This window comes from Poecilia formosa, unplaced genomic scaffold (genome assembly GCF_000485575.1).
Source record: "Poecilia formosa unplaced genomic scaffold, Poecilia_formosa-5.1.2 Scaffold237, whole genome shotgun sequence".
Lineage (NCBI taxonomy): Eukaryota > Metazoa > Chordata > Actinopteri > Cyprinodontiformes > Poeciliidae > Poecilia > Poecilia formosa.
This window is the reverse complement of record NW_006800176.1, coordinates 642,259-654,731: the sequence shown is the minus strand read 5'-3', so window position 1 is coordinate 654,731 and position 12,473 is coordinate 642,259. Positions and strand designations below refer to the sequence as shown.

At 39.0% G+C, this 12,473-nt stretch overlaps 1 protein-coding gene across 13 annotated transcripts in view; it reads right to left on the bottom strand.

Moving 5' to 3' along the window:
• The window catches only part of celf5a (cugbp, Elav-like family member 5a), a 239,129-nt gene that overhangs the window by 30,486 nt on the left and 196,170 nt on the right, over positions 1–12,473 (bottom strand). For all 13 annotated transcript variants that reach the window (XM_016680248.1, XM_016680249.1, XM_007569181.2 and 10 more), the window contains exon 6: positions 2,395–2,541. In XM_016680248.1, coding sequence (XP_016535734.1) covers positions 2,395–2,541 — 147 coding nt within the window. The remainder of the gene's footprint in view (positions 1–2,394; positions 2,542–12,473) is intronic.

The window sequence follows — 12,473 nt, the reverse complement described above, 5'->3', positions numbered from 1 at the left end:
TATATATATATATTCTGAAAGATGATGAGACATTAATTCATACAACTACATTCCAGAAAGTGTATTCTGTGCAATGTATGTATTATTTTCTGCATTTATGCAGTGTCTCCTCACAGATGCCATGCTTTTTTATCTCAGTGCAGGATGGGAAGCTTTTCTTAAATTCATTTCACTGTCCTTCAAGCAGGCAGTCTGCAGGTGTATGCGTGTAAGCTGCAAGAGCGGGGGGTCTCTCCACATGCGCTTCTCTTCAGCAGGAAAGAAGAAAGTTTGTGTACAGATAAGTTGCCTGTGGAATATTCAGGGCGAGCCCACAGCACATTGTGGACCTGGAAAGAGGGACGGCGGGAGGGGGAGGAGGGAAAGGCAACGTATGGGTGGAGGGGCATGGAGAGAGGGGTTCATAGGCTGTGTGAACTCATCAAAGTGCGGCGGTCTGCTGTGTGTGTATAATGTCACGCATTGAGGGGTGGGGGTGATGTGGCAGGAGGGCAGGGGAGAGCTGATGAAGAGGTTGGAGGGCACGGCTAACTAAAGGTGCACATGCCGACATGCTGAGCCTATTGGAGGTCCGGGCGTAATGGCACTGCCGCAAAGAGAGGGAAATCTGTTAGAGAATTTCTGTAACAAAATTTGATGAAAGTGGATTACTGCTAGATTCACAAAGATACAAATCACTGGTGTAAAGTGAAATTTTACAGAGACGGAACTAGTTAGTAGTATTGGGTAGTTTACCATGTCACATTTAGAGGTTATTCCAATTCAAATGTAATACTAGTGCAACTATTTCGGTTAGTTTGTCAAATTAACAATAATTGCATTAAAGAGTTATTCTAAAATTTAAAACAATCTTTGCTTTCCCTACTGCGTGTGTTTGTAATTGTAAATATTTAAATGTAGCAACGATAGCAGTATTAAAATTGACATTAATCAAACCATTTCAACCCATTAAATAACATCAATGTACCCATCACCTATTTAATGATGACTAGACAATGAGCACCCCTTCACATGTTCACATTCAAATCAAAACTTTGCAAATTGTCATCCCACAGTGCTATAAGCGTTAAATAAAAACTACAGAGTGTGTCTTGGTTTCAAAAGAAAGAAAGGGACTGGAACATGTTTGGATCTCAGCAGCTCTAGATGTAATAATGCCAGGTAGAAATTGAGGCAGCAGATAGATGGTGACGCTGTAAATGCTGGATGTTCAAACCTTCAGAGCTGTGCAGGTTTAATACGTGCTGTATGTGCATACGTATGTTTTCATGTGAACCAGTTTAAACAAAAAGCTTTTGTGTTTCAGTAGGGAAAAGAGCTTGTAATATTTGCCAAAGATGACCAGATATACCATCGTGAGGCACAACTTCCATTCAAAGTGTTTATGAGCATACAGCTTTGCTTTTTCCACAGAAAATAATGTATATTTGATACATTTTAATCATGAATATTTCCATAAAAATAATCTATTTAATGTTTTATTGAGTAACAAGTTAAAGTCAGTGTTATTAATTTACTCAACGCCACTAGATATAACTAACTATAGTCCCCAACTGTGCCATGGTCTAATTTATGAAGAACAACATCAACTGGCCTTACTTTTGGCATGTCTAAAAACAATAGTCACTGCATAATAATGCTCCTACATAGTAGGAGTCTTGCTGCTGGCAATCTGGTAAACTTCAAAAAGTTAAGTAAAAATTGAAACAACTCTCCTGTTACATTTATTTTAAAAGAAACTTAGTATGGCACTGTTTTTTATCCATCAACAACGATGAGGCTGGTTAACGGCGCAAACTCTGCTTTTGTCTATAAAATCATAATTCATAGCTGGGAATTGCATCACACCAACGTGGAGCGTTTTCCAATTGAAGGTTACATTTTCCTCATTTCTTTTGATGCCAACTAACACCAGCAATGCAAGCCAATAATATGTTTTGTACCCTTCAGACTCTAAAGGAACAAGTTGATAAACAGATGTTGTAAATTAGCAAAGTGACAGCACTAAAGATTAAATGAGGGTTAAACGGAGTGGTCTTATTACCGTCTCGTCTCCTGTTGGACCCATGAAAATGAAATGAAAGGAGAAAGTGCAGCAACAATTAAATCAACACTTCATCTGACAGCTCATGTTTAGTCCTTCTTAAATAACAGTCAACAGTGTCACGATAGAAGCTGTTTGTTTCACATGCCCAGTACTATCTTCTGTAAATGATCACGTTTAACAGTGAAATAAAAACAGTGACCAAGTTTTCTGCTGTTACAAAGCAAATATCGCAAGACTCTGAGAACACTGTCAGACGTTAAACTTTATCTGCTATTACAATAGATTAAGACAATTTGCTCTCTGGTTTTCTCTAAATTTCTGTGTAACATGTGCTTTTTCCAACTCACCGCATGTGCGTAAGAGCTGTAGGTGCTAAAGGGAAGGGCGATGGCTGGATTAAAGATGCCAAACTGCCCTACCATCTGCTGCATACGTCTGATGGTGCGCTCCTTGTCTGTGTCGGCAAACTTGACCACCAAGCTGGAAGAAGCGCCCTGAAGGAGAGAAAAACGCAAAGAGGGGAAAAAGAATGAGGGGCTTTTCTGAAAATACTTCTCACAATACTTGACACAGCCAAGAAAAAAAAAGCAAAAAAAAAAAAAAAGAAGAAAGTTGAATGGCAGGAAAACCTGTGATAGAAAACGTTTGCCTGCCTCACAGCTTTTTTTTTCTTAGAAGACTCCATAATGCAGTAATTCATGCAAAAGGAGCCCAGACCAAGTACTGCACAGTGCATGAAAACACTGTTCAGTATACACACACATTTCTCACACACATTTCTCATACACATTTCTCAAATAATAATCTTGTTTGCACTGATCATGAGTACTATTTAAATTTTCAAGAGAGACCTAAACTAAGCTTTTCATTTATTTCAAAGATAAAAATGAACGGAGNAAAAAAAAAAAAAAAAAAAAAAAAACACAGTCTGCATTACACTGTATTCCCAACCAGGGTCTGGTAATTGTAGGAACAGCTTCAAAGTGCCCAAACAAAAAGCAACTGTAATGTCATCCGTTATTATTTGAAATGTTTTAAGCTTGCATGTTTATTAGCATCAACAACCAATATTAACATCAATTTGCTTTTCTTCTTCTTCTCCTCTGCTGTTAGTGAAGGAAGTCTTAGTTGCGACATCATTGCTCATTTTTATTACCACAGAGGTTTCTTTTGGGTTTTATCCGACATACAAGAGCATGGAACTATGAAATATGAGTAGAAATACTGTGTGCTTATTGAATGAACAGCTCTGTAAGCAGATGAGAAGATGGGAAGCCTCATTTCATTCCATCATAAAATCACTTGAAGCAAAGCAGCTGCAGTCTGGTTAACACAAAATTTCAATTTGACTCAACTTTCTATTCCTCTTACACAAAACGCCGCAACTTCTGATCTACAGGAATCAATGGATAATTTTGTGCCGTTAATGATGCAACTGAACAGGTTTTTTTTTCATGCAACAATCATACAATTTACAACTCTGAGATAATAAACTTTTAATTGACTATTTAATTAAATACAGTTTTTCATGAGCCACATTCAGACTTGACATTTGTCAGGCCCATAGAGTCTTTGTTAATCAAAAAGAATGTGATTATCTGTGGTAACTTTCAAAAATTGATGGAGAATAAAGAAAATCCCAAAGGAGATTGCCAAGCCATAAGTTCCTGGGTTAAAGGAGAGGTGTTTTTATTGTTATGTAGAAGGACAGGACTCCAAAGCACTCCACCAAGTCAATCTTTGAATGCTTAACACAAATAAAAACACAACCGTAGTCATAAGGTCATTTGACATACTGTAGATTTTGGTGGAGCTGAGAGTTGGAACACTTTTGAAGTGTAATATTCACTCTCATTTCATTCCAAAACCAATTTTGATGTTTGTTTGGAATCGTTGTGCTGCTGGAGCACCAAGCAGTGTTCAAGTTTGGACTTTCTGACTCAAACCTTAAAAAGAAAACCAATCAGTCTAAGTCACAGGTGTCAAACTCCAGTTCTCGAGGGCCGGTGTCCTGCAACTTTTAGATGTGCCTCTGCTGCACCACACCTGAATAGAATAATTATGTCATTAGCAGGACTCTGGTGAACTTACCTACACAAGGAGGAGGTAATTAAGCCATTTCATTCCAGTGTTTTGTACCTGAGGTACATCTAAAAACTGCAGGACAGTGGCCCTTGAGGACTGGAGTTTGACACCCCTGGTCTAAGTGTTTCCGGCACGACCAGGTTTCAAACCTGGCATAGACCGGAAAATGCTTTTTGAACAAATCTATCCTAAAAGGCTCAAAATAATACGATATTCAAGCCAATGGTAACTCTGTGCAAACACCTGATTGGCACTGCACCCTAAAAACTGAAGTGCAATTATCACTAAAAGCACCAGGATCTGGAATGTCTACTATAGCGGTCAATTGTTCCTACACAGCTGGATCCAATTTCCAAATGCAATCTTTTGTTTTAAGTGAACTCTTTTCCATCCTGTGATGTTTCTATTCCTTCCTCCCTTCCTGTCAGTGGCTCCTTCTATGCATTCATTAGCAAACTTCATCCTTCATTAATAATCTTCAAATGATTGAGAGCCACGGTTGACCTTTTGTGTACTCCGCCTTCTTCCTGCCCTCTACGCCCCAAACTGGCCAATTGATCCACATAAAAGGCCATAATATTACTCTGTTCTGACAGTTTAGAAAGGTTGTGTGTCAAGCATGATAAGAAGCCCCATGAAATTGATGCAAGACTGTCAATAACAGCGGTTGGGCGGCTGATATGCCGGAACCAAACTGTGGGTATTTGGGAATGGATGGGGTACAGCAAAGATGGAGTGCAAACATGCCGTTCCAAATGGTAGCCATAATGTCAGGTGTTATTAACACCGCATTCATTATGTTTTTAATTTTCCCCGTCTGTGCTTTTGCTATCACACTAAGGTCTCCAGCTAATAAAGACATCCAGAGAGAGCAAAAGATACCCAAAGACAGGCACTGGACCTTTCGACTGTAGCGTATAGATTTTATGCTCTTCTTCTCCCTTTTCTCCCCACTTTGCTCAATATTTCCTCCCTCCCATCGCCCTCCTCCAGGCTTGCTCTGCTGAATCACAGGCTTGAAAGACTGCAGGTGTATGGCCAGTTGATTAGTTGGCTCTCTGACTAAATGACTGATTGTCTATTTAGCTGAATGACTTACTGAATGGAATGGTATCTCACTTATATATATATATCTTACAAAGTGACATTTAAAACAAAATGATTTAGCTCAGAAGACTTTTTTTTTTTAAATAAGCAGGTGTTATATTACCAGCACGATGTGCTATGACAAGTTTGTGCAGATTTAAGTTATACCTTTATTGATCCAGCGTCCACAGCGTTTGGAAAAGTACAGAACGGAGCTGAGCATGACTGGAGTAATAATGAGATATACTATAACATATTAAATATTTTAACGCTGTCTCACAGTTAAAAATATTATTACCCTGCTGGTAATGTGAACTGTATGTTAATCGTATCCTTCTCAAACTTTAAAAGGATAGTTCAGGATTTCTCAAGTGAGATTCTGGTAAAGGTTATTATTACCAGTTAGCATATTACCTCTCATCACTCTCTTTGCATCTTCATTAAAGATGCATCCAGATTAGGTGGACTTTGAGGATGAATGTAATGGCTGGTCTAAGAAGGGGCCACGACCAAAGCAGATTTCTAGCATGATAAAATAACTTCAATATGAAAAAAATAAAAAAATAAGTAAAAAATGTCATAGCGGTTAATGTGGATCTTATTTCATGAATTTTTAAAACCCAGGCTGGTTATTTATAATGAAACTGCTGATTATTTACCATGAAAAATCAGGCAAGAGTTCATGCCTCCCTTTTGATCTTCCTTAGTGAAACAGAGATCAAGAAAAGAAAATGTAAAGAGTTTATGACGTAAGTATGTAATAGAAAAAGAACACATTGTTAAAAATTTATCAAATTGGTTTTAGAAACCTATATAATACTCCTTACTAGCTTTTTGCACCATTTCACAGAATGTGTTTCACACTGGCTGTGCTCTGCCTCCAACCTTCACTTCCCATATAAACAATCACTAGCTTTGGAGTTAGCCCTGGAAAAACCTGACCCTCCTTCTGCGCTTTGCTTTGTCCAGAGGGTCTGGACCGTTGGCTATTGAGAAACAAGTTGTTTGCTGGAGGCATGGATTCTGTTCAGGTTTTAGATTTTATCCAATTGTGTCCACAGCGGTAATGCACCACGTTGATGCTAGTTTACCAGAAAATGCTCAGGATTAGGACATTTCCTGAAATTCATTCACTTGAATGGTTTTGTTCACTTCCTACTCTGCCATTGGCAAACTACAGGTGGACTGTTTTGAACTTGGTGTTTTAACACGGTAGATGTCTGCTTTGGTGTAATCTGTACTAGATTAATGCACTCGGAGATTTATCCATTGCAGATGATCTATAACCTGCCGAAAGCCATTTTGAAGAATCAAACATCAAAAATCCAAAACTATCACTTTAAATTACACGTGGATCATTACCCTAATTATCAGCTTTAACTAATACAGCATGTGATCGGTGTATGGCCTGAATGCACTACCACAGGTTGAATATTAGAAAGCTCTCTTACAGTTAAAAAAAATACTATCACTCTTTTGGTAATGTGAACTGCATGTTGATGATATACTTTTCCAAGAGAAAAGTAAGAAGCATAATCTTAACAGATTAAGTTGGACTCTGTGCAGTCAAGTCTATTCTGTAAACACAACAAGACAAGGATGTTCCTCCCTGAATAATAATAATAATAATAATAATAATAATAATAATAATAATAAAAAACAAGGTTTCTTGTCAACTGACATATCTGGTTATATATTAGCATGGTGTGACATTCTCTCGTAGCATTTTTTATTTTTTTGCACATTTTTTCCATTAGGAGCCCAGGACACTGAAGCTGTGCCTCCCACCAGCTCTCCTCGGGACACCTGCATCTCGGAGCTTGTTGGCCAAGCATCCATTGCCACATTTGTTTATCTCCGAGGTTTTCCCATTTAAGCCTGTCAGGGTATCAGCGTGCAGAATCTCCATCGCTATAAAGAGAAGAGGATGGAGTGTGAAGTGAAAGTCTCATTAAATTTTTAAGCTTCCAAGTGTGAGCAGAATCCCCCTGCCGGGCGGCTCCCAGCTGCCTTGAGAGCCACTGAAGGAAGGGGAGTTAAACAGGGGGAATAAAAAGGCACTACAGAGACTTTTTTTTGAACCAAAAGGAAAGACGGGCTCTTCAGCAATCATCTAATTGCCAACAACTAATTTTTGGTGCCTTTCCAAGCTTCACAATTTCATGAGAGTGAGGAAGATTAAGTTTCTTTTTTTTTTGTATGAATCTCATTACTTTTAAACACATGCATGCAAGCATTTGTGCTAAGAAAAAAAAAAACAGAGCTGGGTTAGTACCATGTCGTCTGTTGGCTCTTTCTTCTTGTTTTTTTTTTTTTTGTTTCTGTAGAAAGTACTCCTAGCCGAGTGCTTCAGTGTTTAACTGGGTCTCTTTCCTGGACAAAGGAACTGATGGAACCATCTCCGTCTCTGATTACATAAAACTGTTTTAGTTGTTCTTCCTCATAAAAAGCACATTTTTACATTTTTTTTAGTGTGAAAGCATGTTAGGATATAATTTCCACTCCCATCTGCACTAGAGGTGAAAACAAATGCTGAGGACACAAACAGTCTTTGCAATTTGGGACTCAGTTACCACGTAACGCACCTCACATGGAAAAAGGTAGAAATACTACTGACAGACTTTTTCAAGCTTAGCTTTAAAATACAGATGGAAAATATCAACAACTGGCAAAAAAAAAAAAAAAAAATCTATAATTTGTTGGAATTATAGATGTTTGATTTTGGTTTTGTACTTTTGCTATATTATCATTAAAATCACTTAAATACTGAGCTTGATGAATATTAAATGTGTTTTCTCCATAATGAATCCCATCAGATGTTTTTTTTTTTTTACTTGTTTTCTCTTCATTCACAATCACTCAGCTTCTCGCTGCTAAACTAGTCTCACCTTATTTGCTTTCTTTTGTTGTGAGATCACCCTTTTATCACACTACAAGCATTTCTATTTCACTTTGCCTGCGTCAGCTATAAAAGCCTGGAATTCATACGACATGGATACGGAGTTAAAAAAATAAAAATAAATAAAAAATGAACATGGCTCGGTGGGCTTGACCCATACCATCACCCCCCTTCCTGTCTCTGTGTAAGTCTATCCTGAGACCTACTTTTTACATAGTCTAGCTGAATCTCAGCAAATTACTCAACAGCTACGGACGTAAATGTTTAATTGAGCTGCTCATACGCGGGAATGAAAATTTGTAAGTGTGTGCACGCAGTAGCCAATGGTGGCCAAGGGATGGTTTGGAAATTGAAGAAATTTCCATTTGTAGCGTGGAGTACTCGGGTGGGATGGAGATTCAGTGAAACAGATTACACTGACCCTGCTGATGAGATTTGATTCCTAAATTTCAAGTAAGATTTTATTGCTATTACAACTCAGTTTTTTATTATTATTTTTGCTGGGTATCAGACTAAGCCTCCATCCATGGGAGCACTTTGGAAAAGCACTTTAGGAAAGTATTTATAACCCTTGAAATTTTTCACCTTTTGCCAAGTTAAACCACAACCTAGAAATTACATCACTGGGATTGCATGTGACAGACCAACACAGAGCTGTGTATAATCGTAAAGTGGTGAGTACAAAAGTGAAATTCTAAAATGATGCTGCTGTCTGGAAGCCAATGGTACTTTGGGATGCTGATTGGGGAAAAGTTAGACGCCACTGCGTTACTGTTCAGAGTAACGCCTTGAATCTGCTGTAGTGCTCATCCCAGGGCATGTTGTGGAGACACACATGCACTTTGACCTTGTGTACTCTACACATGTGCACTTTCACACCTGTGCAGTACTTCACATCTCTGCGGAGGTATTCCCAAAAAGTTTTACTCTGTGATCTGATTTCAGAAATCCCCAATGTCAGAGGCTCCAGTCAAAGATGGATGTTGCTTCTCTGTTTTTAGTGGCTGTGCAACAATTGTACAGTGAGACTGAAGTTCAGTGCACTCTACACCCTTATTTCATAAATGTATGCTAATGTATGGTAGTTTATAGCACAAATCCCAATCCCATATATAAAGTTCAAAGGGTATAAAAGCGAGACACTGTATGGACACAGACCAGAAGCATTTTTCCTCCAACAAACACAGAGGACGCACATTACTCCCACGTCCTTCTAAATGAAAAGCACAATGTATTCTGTTCAAGTCCTTAGAGCCGGGAAATAAGATCAGTCAGGGAATGTTTGACCCTGGTGAGGAGGTGGCAGCACTTCTGTTTGCGCACATTTATGTATGCAAAGATCCACATACACACTTGTGTGAATTTATGCACACTCATAAACTCTAAGGAGCCTATGCTCATGCTTTCCGGGACTGGCAGCTGATCTATAAACTTGCCATGTCTGGTTGCGGCGTTAGCATGCAATGCACTTTTACACCTTGGCCACAGCTGCTATTGGCCAGACATTATTTATTCTAATCTGTTTGACTCTGGCTATCAGCCATAGCCTTGAAGTGGCAGCAAGTGCAGAGTGCACACACATACGCATCCAGCCGATTTAGTTTGGTGGAACCGTTTTATTGGTCTTTTGTATGCAAGATTGAGAAAACTGCTTTGTAATAAAGGCCAGACAACCTGTAGTTTTATTTTTACTTCTTTATGCTGTTTTTATCTAAGTTGCTTCTAGACCTACCTAAAGTTGAGATCAATGCAAACTTTAATATTGTGCTTGTGGATAAATACTTTGTGTGTGACTCAGCAGTCCCAGGCGCATAGGATGTGTGCTCCCTGAATTTTCACAGGGTCTTTGCTACAATGATGGACGTTTTGCTGTGAATAGCGCCGTCCTGCTGAGGCGTAATAGTCCACCGTTGGTCTGCTAATCTCAGAGAGGCAGGGAACTGTGCCCTCTCCTCCCCCATCCACAGGATATGAGATGCTGATCAGATTTCTATAATCAATTTACCAGGAGCAGGAGGTATAAATCCTGTCCATTCACTCATTCTCCCTCTGCCTCCATTTCTCTCGCCCTCCTGATTTTCCCTCCCCTCCCTTCCCTTCAGCACCCTGCTTATAGTTAGATGAATAATTCAGAAGCCAATGTGGTGAAAGGTGGAGTAAACAAGTCTATTCCTTAATATCCCAAGAGGCTGCCAAAGAGAGACGAGCGAGGGCAGAGCGCTAGCACAGATAGGCTGAAAGCACAACACAGAAGGAGGGTATCTATGGAAAATGGACATTCAGAGGCATTCTTTATGACTAGCAGTCATTTGCACTTAGATTGACTCAAAAGTTGCGCCAAGATGGCACAGCTGGCTTCTAGGAAGCCCCCACCCCACCCCCACTGCACTCTCTCTGTTCCCTACACGCAGCAACCATTAATAATGAAATCACACAGTGAAACACAACACCTGTGACACAGGGTCGAAAGAGTTCAGGATCTCTGAGAAGCTAAGGAAAGTAAGACCAGCACACAAACAAGAGCCTACTGTACTTCAGCCTACTGTATAATACAAGACGTGACTCCCCCGTCCTCCTCCTAAATGTCACGGGGAGTAACTCCTTTCATGTTCTGGTTGCAGTGCCGGTAGCTTTTATTTTGACACCATCAGGTATATAGGGACCATGACTAAACACGAGCCACATGAAAATGAGAGCTAGAGTGTTTTTTTTGTTTTGTTTTTTGTTTTTTTTTGCGTTTGTGCGCTCACAGTAAATCAAATGCAGAGAGAATCTAGAGGACACAGTGTGCTTACACAACGAGCAAATGTAATCTCACACTGGATTTCTATTCACAGATTATGCAAGCAGAACTGCTGATTGATGACTCACCCAAAATTCAATTATGACTCTTAACAGTTTTATCTGGATATAGGTTGAGGGTTTTTTTTTCTTTTTTTTTTTTTAAGTACCTTGGTAATTAAAGAGACAGAGCAAAGGACTTTTGCATGCATCGGTGTTCACAGATGGTATGCGTATAACTTTATGTGTTCAAATTGCATGGCTTGAGATGAATCAGGAAGTTTACATACAATCTTAGTGGCCATGAATGTCACAGAAATATTAAACTTTGAGACTAGTGGAAGGAGGGATACTAGCTGGAATAAAAATGTGACTAACAGCTGAAATTATATTAAAAAAAAACAAGAATTGGGTGAACAGGTTGAAATTTATTGTGGATTTTCTTTCATCTTCAATTTGTACAATTAGGCTCAAATATATTCATACATCAGCACTAATAAAGTGGAACCTCTGAATGCTGATTTGTTCCAACAGGCATCTTTTAAGATGCAAACACTTTTTAAAGGTTGTACCGTTTGAAAACAGGAGAGGCCTAATGATGTGTCTTCAATCCCAGTGTGTTCAACACAATGACGAGAAACTTCAGTGTGACTGACATTCTGCACCGGAAGCGCTGGCAGAAACAATGTCACTATCTTGAGGTTTGCAATTAAAACAATGTAGGTTCACTGACACTTGCTCCTCCCAGCACTTCAAAATGTTAGCAAAATCCTGTAACATTGTTTATTGTGGAGATTGGTTGCTCAGAGTATGAGCACCTGTGCCATTGGATGATTCATGTGGCAGATACGAGAAAGGCAAGACAACAACACTGGAGAAAATGTAATCTCACACTGGTTTTCTATTCAGCAGCAGCAGCAGCAGCACACAGCATTCATGCACAACAAAGCTACAGACGCGAGAGCACAGAGGAAAGGCTACCTTTCCGGGTCGGACACTCACTAAGTACATCATATAAAGTCATTTTTGGAGGAAAATTTGTGACTGGGATATCCATTTATTATTTATATTTGGAAAAATGTTTCTGATTACAAGGAAGGGAATAATGCCCCCCTCAGACAAAACAAAAAGGATTATAGAGATAAGTTTGATTGTCAAACAAAACTAAGATTAACATATTTCCCCACTATGGCAATATGTAGTTTTGGATCAGTCAAAATTAGATTTTCATACAAAGAATTAGTAGCACAATGTTTTGTTGTGTTTTGCACATTAAAGGACAGAAAAGTTAAAATAGAGAAAACCCTCCAATATTCCTCAACTTCACTTTAAGTCAACAAATAGATGGTTGAAACTCAAAATTTCCAGTGATACCAAACATGCACATGGTGCGAGTTTCAAACCAAAGAACACTGTAGCTCTCAAGCATGGCGGTGGCAGCAACACCACCATGCTTTAACATTGGTGGCGAGTTTAACTTTGTAAGTTTAACTTTGTGCATCAGATTATTGTTTTAAAGTATCCTGAAGGTTGGATCAACAGTCTAGAGTGGTTAAAATAAATAACCACAAACTA